Here is a 22,892-nt window from a genome sequence, read left to right as displayed (position 1 = left end):
CGATAAGAAAGAAATTAAGCAGAATAGAGTGTTTTGAGACTCAGAGGACAGCTAAGATGCTCATTTATTCAACGTTTTTCCAAAAAATAACGGACATGAAACTTTACATCTTACTCTCTTTTCTAGAATTAGTCTCAAAGGGTAAAGGCATAAAAAGATGCCTCTTACTGGGTTTTACAATCAAACACAGTTAAACAAATGAACTTCCAACTACATCTAGCACATAGATGGGAGGAAACTGCTTTGAACTGGGCTCAGAGCTCCTACGTGAGTAAGTCAGCAGCTCCTTTTAGGATGCAGTGAAAGAATAGTATCAGACTTTGAAAAGTTGTGTAAAATATTCACAGTTTTAGATATACTTTACTGCAGTTGCAATAAAAAAAGGTTGGTTGTACTGCAAGTGGCTTACAGCATTCAGCTGATTTTTAAAGTGGCATCAGTTTGGTAAGGATGTCAGCTGGCTGAGAAAAGCCATGTCTCCTTGTAAAAAAATAAGCCTTTGTGAAATCTTTAATCATTTCTAGCATCTTCTATAGCCCATAATAGTTAACATTCATTAACTTTAATGTATTTTTCTCTAGTTCACACATTTGCATACCTATATATCAGCACCAGGAAAAAAGCAATAAAATAGGACAAGATAAAACAATCATCAAAAATGTAAACAATGTCATTCATAAAAACGTTACCTTACACATCCTTAGGACAATATCATGACATATTTTGAGCTATAAGGTCAGCAGTGCATTTATGGTTCACCAGTAGTACATACAGAATATGGCATGAAAGATTACTGGCTCCCTCACATGGCAAAAACTGGAAACTACAGGAGCTTAAAGTGCAACAAAAGCTGAGGTTACTGCAGTCCCAATAAAGAAATTTGTTGTTCCACAAGAAACCTTCAGTGAAACTTGACTGCAACTGTAAATAATAGAATTAGTAATAATAATTTGATAGCAGATGGCCAAGGACAGCTATCTACTTAAAGGGTTTAGGCTTGGTGTAAACTTGCAGAGTCTGAATCAAATTATTATTCTTTTAGAGAAGCTCATGCCAGTCATACTGATATTTGACAGTTTACCGCCTCATCTTCTTCTTCTTGTAACTACGCGCAATGGTGTCGACGGTCTTTCCAGCGTTTCTACAATCATTCTTTTCTGGAAGATCTTCATCAGGTTTGGGGTCATGTGGTAGGGCTTGCTTGGCGTGCCGTTGTTCACCTCCAGATCACACACTATGGCGAGACAATATTAAAGACATTTGTGATAATGTAACACGTTAAAAATTAAAACCTCTACATGGTGATACGTCATCCATTTATGTTTATTCAAAAAGAAATGATCACATTTTCGTCTGTTTCATTAAGTTAAAAAAAAAAAGAAGTCCTGTACAAAACCGAAACACAGATTAACCTTCAGACAGACGTGTGTATTATACTGAATATTAAAACAGCACAACATCTGAACATCCAATAATCCAATAATAATAATAATACAAATAAAAAGACTACCAAAAATGGCTTTGAAATCCTTTTATAAACTTTATCCCAAAAACTCCTGGTGTTAAGTCTAAAATTACAGAAGGAGGAACATTTGTTTTATTCCTTTTTTTGACAACTAGGCACATAAACTAGCGGCTGCAATCACATGTCCTGAAGATACTCAGGCTCTGTCCAGATTTTAAGCAATAACCATAAAATTTATGTTAAAGTCTTAACCTCCCACAAAGTCTTTTGTGTTACAGTACATACAAGGGGGTATTAACTGAAATGAAATGATTGTGTGGTGAACTGAAAATAAGAGTTTAGCTGGGTGTAGTGTTCAAATCATATTCGGATTTGTGTTTACTATTATCAAGGATGAAAATCACCTAAAAAGAAATGTGGGAAACAACAGCAAAATAGTCATGCTGCAGGCAGTAAATTAAACACACGATTCCTTTACTGTAGGTGAATCAAACAGATCATGATTTCACACCAAAAGACCAAAGTGCGATAAGAAAGTGCCCCAGAAGTCCAACACTGTTCAGGGTGATGCTTTACATCATAGTCCATCAGTGGCATCTGTACAATTTAAGGTCCCCATGTTTGTTTGGGTTTACAAAAAAAAAAAAAAATGTGTCTCCGCTTGTGCATCCATCCTGTATATTGATGTGCATCCTCAAAGTAAGGCAGAGGTCAGCAGAAAATACAGAGAAACATGAAGAAAAGCATAGAAGACAAAAAGGCAAGTATCTGAACTGGCTCATGAGAGGAAGTGAGGCCAAGTGTTTTTTTTTCGGTCCACTGTGCTTTGGGACCTGAACTGTTTACATGTCCTTTCATGTTCAGGTCATCCCTGCATCCAATTTAGATGTTTAGCCCTCAAGAACTTGCAGAACCTCCACACACAAAGCAGATATGGAGAAGTGAGTCAGAATCAAAAGTTCAGGAAAGAAATCGGCACATCGCTCAGGAGGAAGCACTCGATTTAGCACGCTCCTCTCCTTTGCGGAGGATCTTGTGCAGGCCTGGAGATACATAGTAGGGCCTGGAAGAAGAGCCATCATTCCTCTCCAGGTCCTCACCTGAGACCGTATCGCAGCACAGAAGGAAAACAGCAGAGGCAGGTGAGCGGAGCAAGAGAGATAGAAGGAGAAAGAAAGGTAAAAGCTTAGTGGAGAAAGTAAATAAAAGCAGAATAGTCAAAGGTGGAACAGTGAATAAATAGGAATGCCTTTTAGTCATTTAGAGGTAGCTTCGTAGATCTCCTGCATCCCACACATAATCTACAGCTGATACGCTTGAAGTTTATGAAAATACTGCATACTTACAAAAGCATAGGAACAGCGTGTCCACACACATGGCATAAACATTAAAAAAGCCACTTGAGATCATGAACGACCCAATTATCAGCGTCTGAAAAAAAAAATCAAAAGATGTTTAGTCTTTTGTTTTTATGCAACAAACAACAGAATGGGTCAGATTTGGTCAGAATGGGGCCCTCGTTGAATAGTGAGTTCCTAACTAAATTCAGTTCTCCTTGCCCAAAGGAGTTGTTGTTATATCAGACACACTATCATGTATTGTGCAGCCAATGATTTAAATCACAAGTTTAATGTGTTCACAGCTTGCAAAACTGTCATAGGTAACGCACAATATTTTGATTACATCATTTGTTTATATTATATAAGAGTTTTTATATACTTTACAATGATTTGCTAAGAGGGACTGTATTGGTTGCTTCGTCTTCTTGTGTGTCCACTTAATGTTACCCAATGTTTGAATTACAGTTTTTTTCCAGCTTTTTTTCTGTATAATACATTACAAGCCAAATTAGCTAACTAATAAAACAGACTAAATATTCTAGCCTTAGCCTAACTCTTCAACAAACTGCCCTGCATGTAAACACGAACACAAAGAGCAAGACGGTAGTTTATTGAAAACTGTCTCTACGAGTAGAGTCAATTCTACAATTAGATAACATCTAAACAACAAATAAAGAAGTTATGGATGTTTTAGGTTGATGTGCTGTCAGAACCTTACAGCAGCCAATGGGGTATCAGAGCAACACATTAACACTACCCTGCAGACACTTTTGTTGGGGTACAATATCTGTCTACCTTAAGAAAACTACATTCAGCAGCACACCCTAATGCTAATGAAATGACCTGTACTTGTTTGGGGTTTTATCAAGTCCAAAGGACCCCAGAGCACTTCACACTACATTCAGTCATTCTCTAACTCACATACACATGCATATGCTGAATTAAATGTAATGTGTTATTTTTAAGTTCAGCTAATATTCATGCAAATAATTCCTTTTGCCAAGTTAAATTTAGAAAAATGACTCATTCTAAGCCTATAGCTTTAATCAGTGGGAGTTAAACTGCATTCATTTGCCTTACAATGACACTTTAACTTCTTACCAGAAGGGGGACCCAGTTGAAGTTTAGTTGAGGTACCATATCTTGAACAATTGGTATTCTTTTAGAGAAGAAGAGAAATGCAAGGACCCCTGAAAAAACAAAGATGTAAATTTGTCCAAGTGTATGTCATATTTTATTTCTAAATGATAAAGTCTACAGAACGTGTTAAAAAGATACAGGTAAAATAATACTATTTGATTAGTATGTCCAGAATCCAACATTTTCTCCCCTCTTCTTTGCAGCTCAGTCAGACAAGACAGAAAGCCTCTGCGAACAAAAACTTTCAAGTCTTACTACAGGTTCCCATTTAAATTTAGCTGTGAACTTCTGCCTCAGTCTTGATTAAGTCATTTTGCTGTCAAGTTTTCTTTCCTTCAACTCTGACTGGCTTACTTGTATTTGCTGAGGAAAATGATCAACACCCTTCACAAGGATGGAAATCCCCAAAAAGCTCATTGCTGAAGAAGCTGTTTGTTCACAATGTTCTGTATCCAAGCATATTATCAGAAAATTGAGTGGAAAAAAGAAATGTGACAAGAAAAGGCGCACCAGAACAAGGGAAAACCTCGGTCTTAAGATTGTCAAGCGAAATCAATACAATACAATTCATTTAGGGACATAAGCAACTAAATAAAATTCAAGCCAAACCTTTCTGATTTTTATCTGTAAGAAAAAAAAAAAAAAGAAAGCAAGGGACATTTTCCTTCCATTTAAAGTTGTGAACTTTTTCGTGCTGGTTTATAACATAAAATCCAGCTGACAGTTATGCTGAAGTTTGCTTTTGGACAATATGAACTAAAAAATTCAGGATGCACAGATACGTTTTGCAAGGCATTCTATGTAGAGGTACTTAATTTGGGCCAAAATAAATGTGATTTATGTTTGATTAAAAGTATCAAACTGAACTGAATAAAATTACCCTTAAAGTGAAACAATGTCTTTAAAAGAACAAAAATAGAACAGGAATTTGAAGCAGATTTTGACGTGCTACTATTTACAGAAGTCAAATGAAAGGAAAACTTACCAATTCCTCCTGAAATGACCAGCTTTCCTATGAACAGCAGAAAGGTGATGAGGTTATCTAAGACAACCACCCTTCAGAAGAAAAATAAAAACAAAGATATCAAAGCGATGGAGAGGACTTTTCAAAACAGATTTGTTATTCTAAGCACCATTACATAGTAAGGATGAAAATAACTGCAAAAGTTGCGCACTCTCTTGAATATTTAATTGGTGTCTTTACATCATCGTTAAATCAATGTAGTTTCTAATATAGTTTTTTTTTTTTTTTAACTTAGTTGCCTGAAAAGAAAAAAAAAGAACCAACTTAAAAGGAACTGTGACACTTGCAGTGGCTTGCAAAAGTATTCAGACGCCTTGAATTTTTCCACATTTTGTCACATTACAACCACAAGCATAAATATATTTCATTGGAAAGGAATGTTATGTGAAAGACCAAAACAAAGTGGTATACAATTGTGACGTAGAGAGAAAATTATACACGATTCAAAACATTTTTTTTTTACAAATAAAAAACTGAAAAGTGCGGGGTGCAAAATAGTTTTGCAAGCCACTGTATTTGCTGACGAGTAAAATGGCTTCTAGAGAGCTGGAACAAATAGAAAGCTAACGCAGGTACACACCGCAAAATATTCCTCATCAAGAGATCAAACGCGTCCCTGGAAGATTTGCAAAAGCTGTGCCCGTATATTGCTATCTGTTGGTGACAAAGCATGTGGTTAGTTAGGCACATGAGTAAAAGCATGGCCCAACAACAGCTATAACCCCAGCAGACAAATTAACAAACAGTGCTCAGGGAAATGACCTACCATAATGTATGCATTTGTGTTAAGAAACTTGATGAATCTTTCCAGGCACCAGAAGCAGCACTTGAGGCAGTGAAGCAGGAACCGACTCATACAACTTTGAGAACCTGGGAAGCCAACAACATCACTTTATTTGAAATAACTGTTCATTTTATTCAGAGTAAGAATGCCGGTTTGTTAAAGAGTTCAAACTTGCGTTTCAATTTGAGATGCAGGTTCTCAAGAACAATTCGGATCATCTGCACCATAGCAAGGAGTAGAGAACCAAAGGCTAGAGAACCCGTGTGGTAACTGTGCAGAAAGAAAACAAAAAACATTTAGCTGCGATTAATTTTAACACTGGAACAGAAATGATCAAAACCAAGCAGCTTCTCATCAGAGGATTCATCTTTTTCTATGTTGTATTGACAGTGAAATACCTAAACCATTAATCTTTTCCCACTTTTGAGATTTTTATTTTACATTTGCAACTCTTTACCACAGTACACAAGCATATAAATATAGATTTATACACAATGTTATTAGCTTACTTCAAAGTGCGTCTGAAACCTACCGCATGGCTCTGCTGAACGAAGCGTAAACAGGGCAGGTAGGGATGTCTTTCGGCTTCCTCTTGGCCCAGTAGTAGGAGGCGAATGCCCCTGCCAGAGTGCACTTTCCCAAGGCCAAGACAAAATTGACCAGCCAGAGGAACACAAACAGGTTACAAACATGGAGGAGGATGATGTAGTTGTGGTATACAGTCTCTCCACCATAAAATGCAAACATGCACTGTGCTCCAGGGCACTCTTTGGCTATGTTGGTCTGACTGAAGGTCTAAAACATAGAAACAGAGGAGAATTTGGTATTTAGTGAGACGCTCAGAACATGATTTTTGAATAGCATCACTATGCATCTGCAGCAATCCTGTATTTACTAAACATTGTCTGACTAAGTTGCATAGGAATCCTTTAACTAAAAACTATTGCAAAGTAGAAAGGCATAGTAAAACCTATTGACACAAACAATTCATTTCTCACACTGCTAATCTGACGTGTGCGAGTGTGTGGGTCTAACCTTTGGACTGCACGTGAGGTTTCTATGAATGCACTTATCATCAGGGGAAGTCACCTTGTAGATGGCATTACCTGAAGAGGCCAAGAAGCTGAGGGAACACCAGATAAGGCAGCAAACCCAATAACTCTCAACTAAATTATAAATACCACACAGAGCAAAAATAACGGGCATCTGAAAAAGTTTGAATATATTTGAAAAGTTAATTAATTTCACATGTATATATAACACGTAAAATAAAGGATACACTGCTGTGACAGCAGAGTAGGCTATGCAGATGGCCAGAAGAAAAAAGGTGACGATCGGGTAGAAGAGAGTACATATGATGTAAAAGATGGCCCTAGAAACAACATCAAACATTGTATGAAATAAGGTAGAGATACACAGTTTACTGGTTAAAGTTTATAGTCACACTCACCTGCTTCCTTCCTTCATTAGTGCAAAAGCGATGCTTAGATTCTTTCTCAGAAAAATCAGCATAAGAACGATGACAACCACAATCAAAATAAGCAGGATCACTAGAACACAAACAAAACAGACACTTTCATCTGGTCTTCATTACCACCTTCGGTACTAACGCATGTGCCGCCAAGTATGGGAGTTGTTTGTAACGTACTCAAAACGAGCCACGTCTGGCTCATCTCAAGGTAAATGCTGAGATCTGTCTGGAAGCCAATATCAGAGATGGCGACATTTGTATCTGGTTTTTCTAACAGAAGAACATACTCTTTGTAACACCGCCAGCCACCTGAAAATTACAAAAAAAAATGAAGCCATCGTAAGAACATTTATCATAACTAGAAGTAAAACTTTTCAGATGCTTTTGAGTTGTGCACACTCACCATAGCCAGCTGCAATGATGATACCACAAATCATGAGCCACAGTATCACACAAGCAATGTAGCGCATCAGTAGGATGAAGCTCAGACTGAACACCATGGTCATTCCCAGGCCTCTGTGGCAACACAGAGACAGGATGGCATGAGAAAAAGCAAACACTACTACGCCAGAGGCTGCCAGTCATCTGTGGCAGCCTTTTCAGATGGGATTACATCTTCGCCTGTCCAAAGCACAGTACAAGCATACTTTTGCAAGTCACTGTATATAGATAGGTCACTGTGTATAGCAGAATATGCCCAAATATTTGACAAGTGAACAGTAAAAACTTTTCCTTAAAGAATTTACAAGAAACTGTCACATAAAACATACTACTACATTATATACTTACATTAATATCCATACCCAGGAATTTGCATAATCCTCCAAGATCTTTACGCCAATTTCCTTGGCATTCAGCAGACTGGCTATTCCCCTGTTGTAAAGTAACAATGTATGAGAGAGAGAAAGAGGAGACAACACATTTGAAGACCAGGTTTGCAACCTATATATTACTAGTTTACTAGTGTTTGTTGTATGAAATTTACTATGTAGAATGGTTTAGAGATTGTTTTTTTTCAATCAGGAGAAGTTTACATCCACTCAGACTACCTTGACTTTAACCTATTTGGAAAAGGCCAATAAAACAATTGAAAGGCCAGTTAAAATAACTGTTCACAGAAGGATGCAGCCATAGTCGAGAAGAATTGTCTCCCACAGATTTTATATATTTTGATGGAAAATGTGCAGCATGCCCCCAAGATGAAACCAAACGTCCAAGTGAAAACTAAATACTGGGAAAATGTATGAAAACTTTTGATTTTGAAAAAAAAAAAAAAAAGTTCTTTTTAAATTATTACAAAAATTACGTCATTTTTTATAGCGCATGTACTGTGCATACCTGGTTTCAGATGTTTGTGATATCACTTACTTAGATTTCAGTGAATATTGTAGTAACTTTTAGAATTAAAATACTTATGATGTTTAATAACATCAAAAGTAAACACACAGTACATAGAAGATTTTTTAATGTTGAAGAGTTGCAAAGAATGACCAGAAGGGGGCACTACACCCTTTTCCATTATTTAAAAAGTATAGCCCTGGGTATAAAATAACAAAAAAGACTTCAGAAAAATAAGAATTTTTATTTTTAACTTAATGACCAAGCAGAGAGTGACAGAGAGTAAGTGTTTGCAAACACAGAGGGGTAGTCAATGTAAGTTACTTTGTGTTGCAGATGCAAGTGAAATTTAACCTTAATCTAGTTTTCTGAAAGACAAAGGCAAAGATTCAGGCTGGCAGGAAGCAGATCTTACATAGCAGCATCTCTGAGATCGTTGACAGTCCACGTGTTGTTGCGAGGGTCTCTGAAGGTGGTCTGATTTGCAACAGTTAATAATCCCTCCTTTGACTTGAACTCAGGAAAGCACCGCTGTAGTACTGAAGGAAATTAGGAAAGGAAACATTAAACGTTTGTATTTGCTGTTATGCCCAAAACCTGTCATATTCCTGGAAGATTTAGTTTTAAAATTACTTTCATTCAATCAAGAAGTTTATTTTTTAGTAGAAAATAACAAGAATATCCCAGAAGGCAATAGAACAACATAAAAAAAAGCAAAATGTTACATGTTTTGCAGAAAATTATTCTCAGATGAGATTTCACCTGCTTGGTTCTGCCTATTTTGAGCTCCTTTGAAAATGAGTTGTTTTAGAGCTACACCGCTGTTATGCAAATAGCATGGTGATGACCAAGCCAACAACTCTGTGCTGACGTGAAAATGGCTGCAAAAAGACATACAATTGTACAACCGTACATCTTTGACCCTGAGTCAGGTCATCAAGGATACAGCAAGCAGCTTCTGAGAGGTAATCATGTTTAATTTGCATATTTGCAATGAACAGTATAAACAAAACTTTCTTTCGGTCGAAGTCTGTTGGCTAGTCTTGCCGTGTATTAACTTAAAAAAAGTCTGTTGTGAAGTGATTCAGACAAACTCCAATTTTTTTGTTGGCAATGTGGCTGGGACACCAGACAAGTACGTACTCATTTCTTCACTTACTTGGTTTGCTTGGCACAAGCATTAGAGGGCAATCTTCATCTCGAATAACCTCTGCAACTGACTGAAAGAGTAACAGACGAGACAACACATCTCAAAATACATAACAGTCATCGACCAATCGTTTGTTTTAAAGAGAGATTTAAGTACAATAATTGCTACTATAATTTTCAAGGGCTCATGGTTAAACAAAATCTCTTTGGATGCTGTACAGAAACTTTCCACACCACCAATTAAACACTAAGAAGACCAACAGGTTTTGCCATCATAATCTATCCTGAGCGAAACCTGAAGTTCAGTTCTGACAGAAATGAACAATATTCACACTCGAAATGATTTGGGAAGGGAAATGATGATTCAGTTCCAAACAGTTTGAGTGTGGTGTCTTTTGCTCCCACACAACACCTTACACAGCGTCATGCGAACGTCATTAGCACTGAGCTGCTGTCAGTCGAGAGAACACAGCTGAGGTGAGCATGAGTAAAGGCTGACTCTTTTCCTCTAGTCTATCAAAGCTATGTACATAAGTTATTTAGTACATAACTGCAGACATGAAACGTTAACAACCTAAATCATATTAAAAAATATTCATGTTGACGCTGAAAAAGCCTACAGAAACAGACTTTAGGTGGAAAATAAATTGTTTGGTTTCAACTATAAATCAGTTTGTGGGAAGAATATAACAAACATCGGTCACTATTTCCTACCTTACTTCCCAACACAAACCCAGGCTTGCAGAATTGCCTGTAATATTCCCAGCTCTTGTTAACTGAAACTTCCGATAGCGTGGCAAATCTGTCAGGGCACTTGGAGACACAGAGCTGAGGGAGAAAACACATCTCTTGAGGATAAACTTCACCTGTTTTGAAGGAAAGATTGAGAAAAATGCTTTGTTTTGTACAACGCTCTACCGGACAGTCTCGTACCTGAGTTGTAGGGCACTGGAGGTTAATTAAAACTGCAGGACTGGCACATTTCAGCATATTGAAGTAGAATAATATGTTTTTATTTCTGCAAACAAAGAAGACACAGACAAAGAGGGTATTTAGATTAGAGATGTAAAAGTCTATTGCAGAGCGACAATTTCTAAGCAGGTCTTTAGGCACACATACACAGAAAAACAAACACATGCTGTGCTCTGTGTATTAAGACTTATCAGGATTAATCACAAATCATCTCTTGTGTACTGTGCTGTAGTCTATTTAGAGCGTAAAGATAACAATGAGAAGCTGACAGGCAACATGGACATCATAATTATTTCACTGTAATGTCAGTTTTTGAAGGCAAATGTATTGTAACTCACGAATTTGAGGTGTCCGTCTGGCCACAAAACTGGCCCTGGCTATCAGTTGGAGAAATGATTTTCCTGGGGTCTCCGTGGAACCAGGCTAGGAAAAGAAACGACAGCTTTTCATTTCAAATGCCACTGGTACGATCACTACCTGCCTTTTCAGAAGCTAGAAAGCAACAAATTACATGACAGTTAATAAAGATTAAAGGAAGTCCTACACAGTCGCTGACAGGATTGTTGGGGACTGTTGTCATATTATATAATCTAAGCCAGGGGTGTCAAACTTATTTTCATTTTGGGTCATATCAAAAATCTGAATGTTCTTTATAGGATTGTGCCAGAATGTATTGATAAAACCCATTCATTTGCTAAAATATCAATAAATAGCTATTCCAGCATTCAATAAGTGTTAAAATTAAATAATTTTGAACATCTTTTCAAACTGGTCAGTCCGTCCAGGATTTTGTGACTGTTTTTTGCAATCAAAATCACAGATTTTGTGGTACTAATTAAGATATATTTGGAAGGAATTTATACGATATTTACACTGATGTCTGATGTTAAATGTAACTTTTTATTATTCACTGTATCGGTGAATAATAAAACCCAATGGTTTTTGGCCAATTTTGAGAAAAATTGTCAGTCAAATTAGGAAAATATGGGGATCTGTTGATGTTTTTGTGTGAATTTTGCAGATTTGTGAAAAACTGGAGAGAGTTATTGTTTAGAGGGCCACATAAAAAGCTACGGCGGGCCAAATTTGGACCCTGGGCTTTGAATTTGACTCATGTGATGTAAACTATTAATTAGACTTTTAAACCTTTTCCAAAGTGCAATGAACATATGAACACATGACTTTAGTGATTTACAAACAAAAATTAGGTGCACAGTTTCTATCTCGGATTTTCCCTACATCTCCCCCTTGTTAATATGTTTGGGGGAAGTGTCTCCTTGCAAGTGGTAGAGTAACCTCATGTTTTTTGTAACCATCACAGAGCCTTATGATATCGTTCAGCACATTTGACCACTGCTTTTAGTAAAATGTTTAGAGTTCATTTAATTTTGAAATACAGTGCAATGATTTTTAGTAGGGCCGAGGTCAGTTTAATGACGTTTCAGGCCAAAGAAGTTAGAGTACCAAATTTTACCAAGTATTAACCATCTGACAAAGTGTTACTATCAGATGAAACAGAACTGGTATAGATGTTCAAAAAACCATCCAGGCACCACACAAGCTTAAAGTTTGTCATAAAAGCTGCTAACACCAATGTCTCTTTCCAAGAAAGTGCAGAACAAAAATAAAGGCCTTGCTCAAAAACCAGGTCTTTTAAATGTGTAGGTAGATATATGGACAAAGTAAACACTAAATTAGTTTGTGTGTTCTGATGAGGCTCATTTGATGAATTAAAATACATTTTGTAAAATAATCTTTAAGCTGTGCATTACGTGCATATTTCTGTGTAAAAGTTATTTTATTGGCCTAATGTGATGATTTTATTTTAAATGTGCTTTCCCTAACTCAAGGCAGAAAATTATCATAATTAGCAGAAATAAAAGCATCGAAACGTCTGTCTTTATAATGTATTTCACGTAGCCAATTTAGTTGCTGAAATAAATTAACTTTTAAATAATATTTTATTTTACTGAATAAGTCTGTACATTCAAGAAAAATGCTAGATTGGTAGATGATGCAAACATTTGGGCAATCTTGTCACAATGACAAGGCGAATGTTTGGATTAGTCCAGGTCATATTTTGAAGTATCTCTATTAAAGAAATAAAATCCTTTTTTAAAACAAATAATTACAACTTGACTGAAACAACACACTATTATTTTGTGATATTTTTTTTTTGAAAGGTAAAGACATGACCAGAACATCTTCACTCAAATTCTTTGAGTGAAGATGTTTTATTTAAATTTACTACACTCCAAACAACCAGATATTTGGGTTATTAACAAGCTTGTTAATTCAGGGCTTTTGTGATGTAATCACCAGCAATGTAGGAAACTCACCGACAGTACCCAGGGCGATGTAGCCCAGGATAACAATGAGAAAGATAATGCAGCAAACCACATCAGTGCACTTCCTGCAAATTAGAACACAAGCATAAATAAAAGAGAGGGACATAAAAACCCGAAACAGGGAGTTTAGTTTTACAGTGAACCGACAATTTGCTGTTATTTTTGAAGAGCAAACGAAAACCAACTTACGCGCCCCTGGATTTATTGATAATAACTGTCTTACACAGTAGTAGGTTTATGGCAGGTGAATTACAGCTCTACAAATATTTGATGTACACATAGCAAGGGAGGATTATCTCTATACTGCACTTTCAAAAGAACTGCTGTAGTTCTCAACCAACTTCCTGATGATAATCCAATTCCCCAAAGGGTTAACTGTCCCACCGGCACAGAGACAGATATTTGAAGATTTTCTCTCTCTTCACAGCAGTCTGCCAAAAATAAAATATATATATAAAATGAAAAAAGAGATAAAAAGGAAATGCATCCTCTCTAAGTCTTTTTTTCGCTCTTTCATAGGCTTGCTGCATAACGAGCTGTCTTCCCCTCCCTCCTGCACAGTGAGGGGTTGTGCAGCTAGCCCATTTTAAAACCATTCAGATGCTCGGAAGTAATACACCCATTCGCGAATGAAGGAAAGTCCAGCCCACTGTGTCAAGTGGCACCATTCAAGCGAAGGACAATTCAAAACCTTCCCATGGTGCCGTCTGCTTGGGAAATTGACTTGAGGCTCTCATCTCCTCCACTTTTCAAAGCCAAGGTCAATAGGAGGCCTAAGCTGAAAGATGCAACAGTACTTCCTTTGAGTCTCTCTTTGGGCAATGAATTGTCCTTATTTTTTCTGCAGGACTATATCGCTGCATACAGACTCTATTGCACCTCACAAAGAATTAGTAGAGATAACACCAGTGGAGAAACCCATGTAGAGAAGAATAAAAGCTGAAATACACACAGGCATTTATAATAATATAACTGTGTATATGCCTATAATATTATAATATGGTCAAGCATATTATTTTCCAACATGACATTTGTTTTTGAATTTTTACAACATTTTGAGTTCTGAAAAAGCGTCCAGTTACACTATTAGCTGTAGACCATTTTATCTAAGCATAAAAGAAAAAACATGATGTCAAAATTGGTCACTGCTATGCATGTTTATGTCAGCCATAAACACAGAATATAAGGTTTATAATGATAATATGCTACTCTATCACCAAAAGTGTTTCAAGATACTGGGTCTAAAAAAGAAGATAGATCTTTTTTTCCCCCAAAAATAAATGTCTGGGTTCCTATGGAGAAAATAGCATTCATAATTTTAAAATCCATCTCCATCCTCGATGGTAAATAGCTAAGATATCACTCTTCAACCTCAGAGGTAAATTACAGGGAGAATATCTAAAAGCTAAACATCCTCAGGTGAAAGTGCCTCTCCTGTCTTTTTATCAAGGTTTCCATGAATTTCTTGTCTGTTTCATCTCCACATGCAGACAGGACTGCATTTTTTAAGGAAAAAAGCAAGCACAGCACTAGAATGTTAAAACAAAGTCACCTTTGAAGCAAATAAAGGTCAGTGCTGGAGAAAAGCTGATAAAAAGTGGAGAGTGAAACAGTTTTGCTTTGCTATGTTATATTTCAAGTAGATTCCAACATGGCTGCACTCCCAAAACTTCAGATCTGCTCAGATGTCACTTGCACAGAGATCAACAAAACCGTTCTCCTACTTCCTGTTGGCAGGAACTCTGCTTGAAAACTAAAAAAGACAAAAAACAAAACAAAAGAAAAACAAAATACTTGAAGCATCGTGAGTGACGTGGCAAACTTTGGAGTGTGCATCCTGTGTGAAGGGCTGGTTTTCTGCGGGAGCCAAAGTGACACAGATGGCAGGTTTTTAACAGGAGCCATTGTGGTGGGAATCTGCCAGATTGTCCCAGCTTTGTCAAAATTATTTGGACCAAAAAAAGGAGAGATTTGCTCAAATAAGCAATATTTTACATGCTTAAAAAAATCCATGAGTGGCAGCTGTTCAGGGCAGCTGAACCAACAAATAAAAAAACACTCTGAATAAAGAAAAAAAGTGATGAAAAAGACAATTTGATTTATGTTTAAAATCTACACATAGACTCAGTGACACACAAACCATAAACAAATAAACCATTTGTTTATGGTTTAATCTGTTGTATTATTTTGTTTTTATACGTTTAAAATGGTAAACATTTACAACATCTAACCTATAAATGGCGTAGTAACTGCATAAGTTACCATATTCAGCCTGGCTGAAAAAAACAAACAAACAAAAAAAAAAAGACAACCACTGAGTTACTCTTCTCCCTGCTCTCATTAAGAAAAGCTTGTGGGTCAGAACAACATCAAAGTGTGCTCTGTTCCTCCAAGCAGCCACATCGCAGTAATGTGTAATGCGGAGGGTTGGATTCAGAGAAATAAGAGGACTGGAAAATGCCTGCACAGCAACCTGCCAAACTGGCACTAAAGATAAAAGATAAGATTGGTCAGGTAAGAAAAAGAAAAGACTAACTCATAAAGAAAAGTGGAGAATGAAAACCTCAAAGACTATTGCAAAGTGTACTAAAAGAAATCAAACCAGTATTAAATATAAAATTAATTTCTAGACTTTGTTTTATTTACCTCTACTATAAATAACTGAATGTTCTTTATGCTCCTCTAAGTGGGCCTATGTTTATTTTTTGATGTTTAAAGTTGCAGTTTATAACAATTATAAAAAAATGTTGTTTTTTTTTACATATTTGTTGAAACTGTCACTATATGTTGTGACAGTATGGTATGATGAGAGAGATCATCTGGAAAAAAACAATCTCCTCTGCCTTCACCCAGTGATATCTAGAAACAACCAATCAGAGCCAGGAGGCAGGCTTCAGCGCTGTGGATCACGGTCTGTGTGGCACTGCTCTGATTGGTTGTTTTTGGTTGGGACGACTCTATCAAATAACATACTGTCACCACATGGTAACAGCTGTAACAAAAATAATAAAAAAGTAAATTATAAAAGTGAGATACCAGCCTTTTGTCACTGTGATTAATATATTTTGAAGGGCAAGTTTGTTTACATAGACTTCATAATTCATTTGTTTATGGTTTACTTATTTTGGAAATTTCAAATGTTATTTTGAAATTAGTTTATTGATATTGAGAGGGTATACTTGCATTATTATGCCATTCTCACTACATTAGTTGAAAAGGGTCTCAAACAACAATATATATAATATAATAATTTCTGGGGAAATTTATCGCCCAGCAAATAAATTGCTGTAAATGTGCATATGAATAGTATATGACACTATTCATATACACATTTAAAATACTTTCTCAATGCTTGATGTAAACGCAACATGCAGAAATCGACAGGTTTTAGGTGTTTAGAAGGTCAAAGGCCAACCTAACATCCTGGTTGTCAACAGAAAACCCATGTTAGCATGACCGGCCTAATGCTGTCCTGCATTGCTGCCCTCAGCAGATATTGGTGCCACTATAACAAAACTACCTTCACACTTCACACAGAAATACTGGTTCTAGTTTTATCCCAAATATAACACTGTGTCTGTTTTGATTGATTTTTACTACTAACTGTGTAATGAGTGTCATTAGTAAAACTCCAGTTGTCAGTCTGACTTTACGCCCATAATTCCCTGTGGTTGTATGACCAGAGTAGTCATCATTATCATTATTGTTGCATGAAGAATAATCTATGTATCCCGTACACATTGTGACAGAAGTATGCGCCAAAATGATTACACAACAGGGACAATCAATACACAAGTAGGGTTCATATGCAGGTGGGTCAGGTCGTCTAAATTACAAAAAAACAAAAACAAAAAACATTTTTATTTTGCAATGAAGTGCAACGGAAATACATGTTTCTGATATAAATGCTATTCAGTGAGTATTAATATTTTATAGATTGTGCACGTGCTGAATGTCAGTTTAGGTAAAGATTAGTATCTACCTGTTCTGAACAGGCCCTCTGAAGTTTGGGTCAAACTTGATTGGTTCACCTGTAAGACAACAGCAACATGGATAATAAATACAATCATAATTAATCAATATGATAAATAACAGAGGACTGAACTTCAAGCCATAAATTTACATCTTTACAGCCTTCCATCCATCTGTCCATTATTCAAACACCTTTATCATTGGAGTGTTGTGAGGGGGGGCTGGTGCCTCCAGCAGTTACTGGGCGAGAAGCGGTGTACACTTGCATCGAGCTCATTTAAGGGTAACACAGAGACAGACAGGACAAACAACCATGCACACACACATCTAAGCAAAATTTAGAGAGCTCAATTAACCTGACAATCATGTTTTTAGACTTTGGGAGGAAGCTGGAGTACCTGCAGAGAAGCTACTCATGCGTAGGGAGAACATGCAAACTGCATTCAAAAAGACCCGAGGCCAGGACATGAATCCAAGACCTTCTTGCTGGAAAGCAACAGCGCTACTAACTCTGCCACTGTGCTGTTCTAACACATTCATCTTTATTAACTAATTACATCGATTTTAACATGCTGAAAATGTTACCGCAACACTAGAACGTCATTTGCATGTTACTGACACGCACAAATCTAACGCAAAAACGACATCCGCAAACAACAGCATTGGATGACAAAGACGTTTCTCTTGGCCCACTGGGGGTTAACTTTTTCTTCAAAAATCGATCTGATGCAATGCTGCAAAAGCATCTCATTACTGTATATAAGCACCAGTCAACTTCCAAAGGACTCTTAAGTTCTTGAATGTGTGAACTTTGAAATGCAACATGTACTTGCATTGAATCACTGCTTCTTTAGTCCCCAAACAGTCTCAACTGCAGTTGACAGTAAATATGACATGTTTCTGATGCCTCATTAATCATTGCACATGGAGTGTAATATTTCTGAGCAGCTGAGGGAGACTTAGGGGCATCATGACTGGGTCGCTCCCATCTGCCCAATTCCCAAACCAGTGTATGTACAAATCAAATTTGATTGAAAAAAAAAAAAAAAATCAGAGAAATGTGTACACTCTAACCTCCCAAACTCGGTTGTTGGTTCAGACTTCTAAAACACCTATATTCTAAATGAATAAAGGAACCTACAATAAAATTCCCTTGTACATAGAAGCAATCTCAGTTGAATGGATATTACTGGAAGGTTTATTTTAGCAATTCAACTCAAAAGTTGAAACATTTATTACACACAGAGAGATACTTAAATAATTTATTTCTGCTAATTTTGATTATTTTCATACAGCAAAGAAAGACATAATTCTGTTTCTTAGAATCTGTAAATATATAGTTTTTTTTTTAATGAACTGCTAAAATAAATGTACTTTTTGCTGATAACGTAATGTTTTTATTAGGACTTGTGAGTGTATCGATAACATTTATCAATAATTTCCTAAGACCAGCAAAGACTGATTGTTAGTTACACCTACAAAACTACCAGTGAACATTAGCTATGACCTTTCAAACACTTTCCATAACCTTTAACTGTGAAGCAGTAACTATGAATGGCAGAAATTTTAAATACATGGGTCAACAGTAAAACAGGGTGTTGCAGGTGTGCGAAAACTCTGCTCAGCAGGTATTTTAAATTTAAGTTGTGCCCTTCAGCTGCACAGTCAGCAACAAAAGAAAAACACATGGCCAAAATATACTTGCAGCATTGTTCTCTTTTTGCTTCGACTCACTTTAGTGAAGCACTTCTTAACAGACGCAAGTTATTGAGAACACTTTATTAAAGCACTACATGCGATGTAGTGAGTTTCAATTTGTCAGAAAAATTTTAAATGTGCCCTGTTAAAGGGTGGTATTGTGTATTTACTGTAGTCACATTATATATCAAATATCCCATCAAACTATTGTGCACCTGTTTTGTGTTTCAATAGCAAAGAAATATATGCTGGGGATTCCTTGGGGAATCAGTGCTCCAGCATCACCTTCCTATACACAATTTTAGCAACAGCTAAGCCAGGATGCAAAGGATGTTTTTGACATGACAGATAATATAGAACATATGCACCACTATGACTAAACTTGCACAAGTGTGACTCTAAATGTGTCAGTAATGACCCAATAATGACATTAGTTAATGTTATGTTATGCAAAAGCTTTGTCCGCATTGCTGAATACTCGCTTATCTCACCATGTCAAATACAATATGACCTCCTTTCTAATTAATTCAGCAACTTCATCACTTGAAGGTGCTCAGACTGTGTGGGGAACACTGAGCTTTTGTCACACAAGTATGGCAAAAAGAATGAGATGGTGACATCATGGCAAAAGTAATTTATCTTCCCCTGAAGGAGTAAAACACTGAGATCACCCCTCATTTCAATATGAATGCTCTATGCAAAACGAGGGTTTCATTAAAGGGACAGACAGACTTCATAGCCCAACTGGATGTAAAAGTTTCACTAAAAAGGACTTACTTTCTCTAAAAAATGTTATTTTAGACATGACAACATACATGGCAAGATAGGAAACAGGGGGAAAGCTGCTTCAAACTGAAAGATGTTTTGGCCCAAATATTTATGCTCCTTTAACAAGATAAACTACTGACTTATTTAAGAATATTCCTTTGTTTTACAGTACTCATCAACAATCACAATATGTGTCAAAATATACCCCTCCAGAAAAGCAAAGCAAGTTTTCTCCCTTACTACTCACACAGACAAGGTAAAATAGGTCATCTTGAAATCTGATTATGTAAATTCAGCACTTTTGCTTATTAATAAGAGGAAGTTATCGCTGGACTGTAAACCATGTCCTAATAAGATTGTACTGGATTACCCGAAATCAGAGGTGATTTAAAAAAAAAAAAAAATTGCTAGGGTGAGCAATATGTGCCATTTGCTTGCTGTATACAGATATATTTAAGGTAAATTCAGTCACCTTAGCCATCTGAACATCCATTACAGTCTTGAAACTTCAGGAACTGTTGTGACAAAAATCTGCCCATATGGTGAGTGGAAGCTGAATCATACTGAGATCAAGGGGAGCCAGTGGAGAAAGGACAGATTGTGGTGCAGAACAGTAAATGTCAGGGGATGCAGTCGTGTCAGTGGTGTCCTGACTACTCAACAGCTTTGAGATACTTAAGCTGCCAATATAGAATATCCGGTATGAGATATGAGTCAATATAAGGTATAAGTCAATAGGTTGCAATACAGAGAAATCATCAAAAGAACAAACTGGGCAAAGCACAGAATAAGAGACTGCTTAACTCAAATGGCTCTGCAAAAACATTTACAAGTGGGATCTTGAGCAGCAGAAAGTTTTAAAATTTCACTCACAGTCAAACTATTCTGGATCACTTCACTCCTCATTACTCTACTAAAGTCACAATCAGAGGACAGATTGTGTGCTTATTCAACTAAAAGCAAAATTTAGCTCTAGGTACGATTCCTGTTCATGACCCTAGCTACTTAAGACAAGCCTGATGTACTTTTCTCTGACCCAAAAATGAACACGAAGGAGGGAGTAAGCGCGAGTGGTGAAAATCATCAACGATGCTGGGCCACCAGCAGACACTGCATTAGATGACGGCTGTTTAGACTGCACTGCAGTCTGCCTTTGCAGGGTGGACTGGAAGTGTGTTCAGTCAGGCAGAATAAGAGTCCATAGTCAAAACTGTTCGGAAAAAGCCTGGCAGGCACGCAATGTTGTGACAGCTAGTATTGCTGTTAACAGCACTAACAGTTAATTTCCGCTATTGACATCAAGTTGGACAATGGCACTGTGCCCCTTTTTGATTGTGAGCATAAGAATTCATGGTGACCTACAAAAGATTTCATATAATAAAGCTGTGTACAGTGAATAATCAGCACAAGACTATTTTTTAGCTAAGAATTCCCTAGTATTGTCTTCATTGAAAAATACTTTGTAGAAAGGAAAAGTAATTATATTGTGTAACATCCTCATTATCTTTAAAACATCCAAAGGTTACTACTTCAAGTCATCTTCTCTCAAAGAAGATAGAAAGACAGACCATGTTTAAAATTTTTATTTTGTTTGTGGCATTCAGACAGATGACCATAATGCGCCCCATCCATTGACAAGCTCTGCACTTTCTTTGTTCTGCTTCCACAATCACACTTCCTAGCCTTTCCCAGCTTGTTTTTATGTTCGCATATCCATTATATATATGTATATATATACACACACACAACACCAACAGACACGGGCATCAGTGTCCCCTAGAGGTCCACTGTCCAACACAGGCCTCTTTCATACTGTAGTCAGGCAAACAGCTCAAATAGCACAGGTGCCCTGCAAGGCCTGGGTCAAAAGGGTCATTTGAAAGGGACTGTTTTTTGTTGTTTCTACTCACTATGTTTAGATACATTTCCACAATAAAGAGAATGTGAAGTATCGTTGAGCTGAACATATTTCAGAACTACAGGGATGAGAGAAAGTATCCCCCATCCACCTCCTTTCTGTCTTTGCCTTTGTTCACACTTTTTTATTTATTATGGAAAAACAGCTATCCAGACCAACCTGGGCTTATGTGAAAATATAATTACGCCAATTTCTAAATCATGACGCAACTAATATTAGCCACATTTTTTGATGCGTTCCAGTAGCTACACACAGACTTGATGACTACCAGACCTGCAGGATAAGAAATTACTAGAATAAAACATGTCAGTGTAAAGTAGGCTAGTGGATATCAAAACCCATCATACAATGGCATGATCTAAAGAAATTGAAGAACAAACAGGATTTGTGACCTCTTTCAGCTTGGAAAAGGTTAAAAAGAAGCCCAGTGAAACAAAGAGAGGCATAAATGGCATCTACTGCTGACCAGTCCCTTTTTGAAATTCTTAAAAGACAAAATGAAGGTTTTGAAGGCGTAAAGTCAAAGTCTTTATTTGGATCTGATTGAGATGTGTGTCCTTAAATGTTCATGCTCAAAAACATTCCAGTATGGCTAAATTAAAACAATTTTGTAAAGAAAAGTGAGCTACAACTCCTCCACAGTGATATAAAATACGTATTGACAGTTCGGTTATTTGGTGCCTTCTTTGACTCTGAATAGTCTCTCCTATCTAAAATCATTTAAAAATATACTGATTGATCAGGCAAGGCACTCTATAGTGTTGCTCTAAAATATATAAATAAAATACCAATTTCTGAAACTTTGAAAACAATAAACTGTGTACTATGAGAATAAAAGGAAATTACTTTATTTTCACTATACTTTCATACAACAGTTGTTCAAACTTTTAGATATAATTATAAAACGTATAATGGGAAAATTCCCTAATATGTAATATTAGCTGTCTAGCTGAAAGGAAAAAAAATGATATTTTTACATACACTACTTCCTGAACAGAATTCTTTGCTGTTGTTTTTGTATTTTTGAACTTGATGTATTTGGAGGTAATAGCGAAAACATTGTAAATTAAGTATAAATAAACTATGAAATGGGAAAAAAAATAACTTTATAGGACCAGATGTCTTATCCTTAACTATCAAGGTCTGTTTGGAAGACAGTCCAAATTAAGTTAGTTGGAAAGAATCTCTCATCTCACTGGCAAATGGGACAGGCAATTCTTCAATGAAACAAAAATTAATGCAAAAATTTAACTTCATTGGTTCATTTTTTTTTCTAATAAAAATATATCTTGTAAAAAAGCAGACAAACCCATTTTTATCCATTAGCTCAGCATGATTGGTTGACCTGTGAGAGACACAAAATACCATACATTGAAATCTTGGCTAAGTGTCTTTGGCTGCTTGTTATTTTGTTCCTTATTTATGCCCCAAGCTACCATATCTATTTAGTTATGGGAATGGGAATAGACACCTTGAGGGAAGTGCCAGTAATATATTATAATGGT

At 36.5% G+C, this 22,892-nt stretch overlaps 1 protein-coding gene across 2 annotated transcripts in view; it reads right to left on the bottom strand.

The window, feature by feature from the left end:
- Nucleotides 1-259: 259 nt before the first annotated feature.
- The window catches only part of slc44a5 (solute carrier family 44 member 5), a 29,816-nt gene continuing 7,183 nt past the window's right edge, over nt 260-22,892 (bottom strand). Inside the window, exons 2-22 of one of the 2 annotated variants that reach the window (XM_023340096.1) lie at nt 17,014-17,062; nt 13,023-13,096; nt 11,022-11,106; nt 10,645-10,729; nt 10,426-10,539; nt 9,722-9,782; nt 8,978-9,101; nt 8,014-8,097; nt 7,628-7,740; nt 7,402-7,533; nt 7,204-7,303; nt 7,033-7,125; nt 6,789-6,876; nt 6,286-6,548; nt 5,929-6,023; nt 5,736-5,839; nt 5,550-5,623; nt 4,931-5,001; nt 3,907-3,995; nt 2,812-2,896; nt 260-1,234 (exon numbers count right to left, since the gene is read on the bottom strand). In XM_023340096.1, the coding sequence (XP_023195864.1) occupies nt 1,086-1,234; nt 2,812-2,896; nt 3,907-3,995; nt 4,931-5,001; nt 5,550-5,623; nt 5,736-5,839; nt 5,929-6,023; nt 6,286-6,548; nt 6,789-6,876; nt 7,033-7,125; nt 7,204-7,303; nt 7,402-7,533; nt 7,628-7,740; nt 8,014-8,097; nt 8,978-9,101; nt 9,722-9,782; nt 10,426-10,539; nt 10,645-10,729; nt 11,022-11,106; nt 13,023-13,096; nt 17,014-17,062 (2,132 nt within the window). In that variant the 3' untranslated portion in view covers nt 260-1,085. Of the gene's footprint in view, nt 1,235-1,302; nt 2,566-2,811; nt 2,897-3,906; nt 3,996-4,930; nt 5,002-5,549; nt 5,624-5,735; nt 5,840-5,928; nt 6,024-6,285; nt 6,549-6,788; nt 6,877-7,032; nt 7,126-7,203; nt 7,304-7,401; nt 7,534-7,627; nt 7,741-8,013; nt 8,098-8,977; nt 9,102-9,721; nt 9,783-10,425; nt 10,540-10,644; nt 10,730-11,021; nt 11,107-13,022; nt 13,097-17,013; nt 17,063-22,892 lie in introns of those variants that run through there. The other variant, XM_005795640.2, reaches the window with a different exon arrangement.

Source organism: Xiphophorus maculatus, chromosome 9 (assembly GCF_002775205.1).
Source record: "Xiphophorus maculatus strain JP 163 A chromosome 9, X_maculatus-5.0-male, whole genome shotgun sequence".
In the NCBI taxonomy this organism is placed as follows: Eukaryota; Metazoa; Chordata; class Actinopteri; order Cyprinodontiformes; family Poeciliidae; genus Xiphophorus; species Xiphophorus maculatus.
This window is presented reverse-complemented; position numbering and strand designations above follow the sequence as displayed.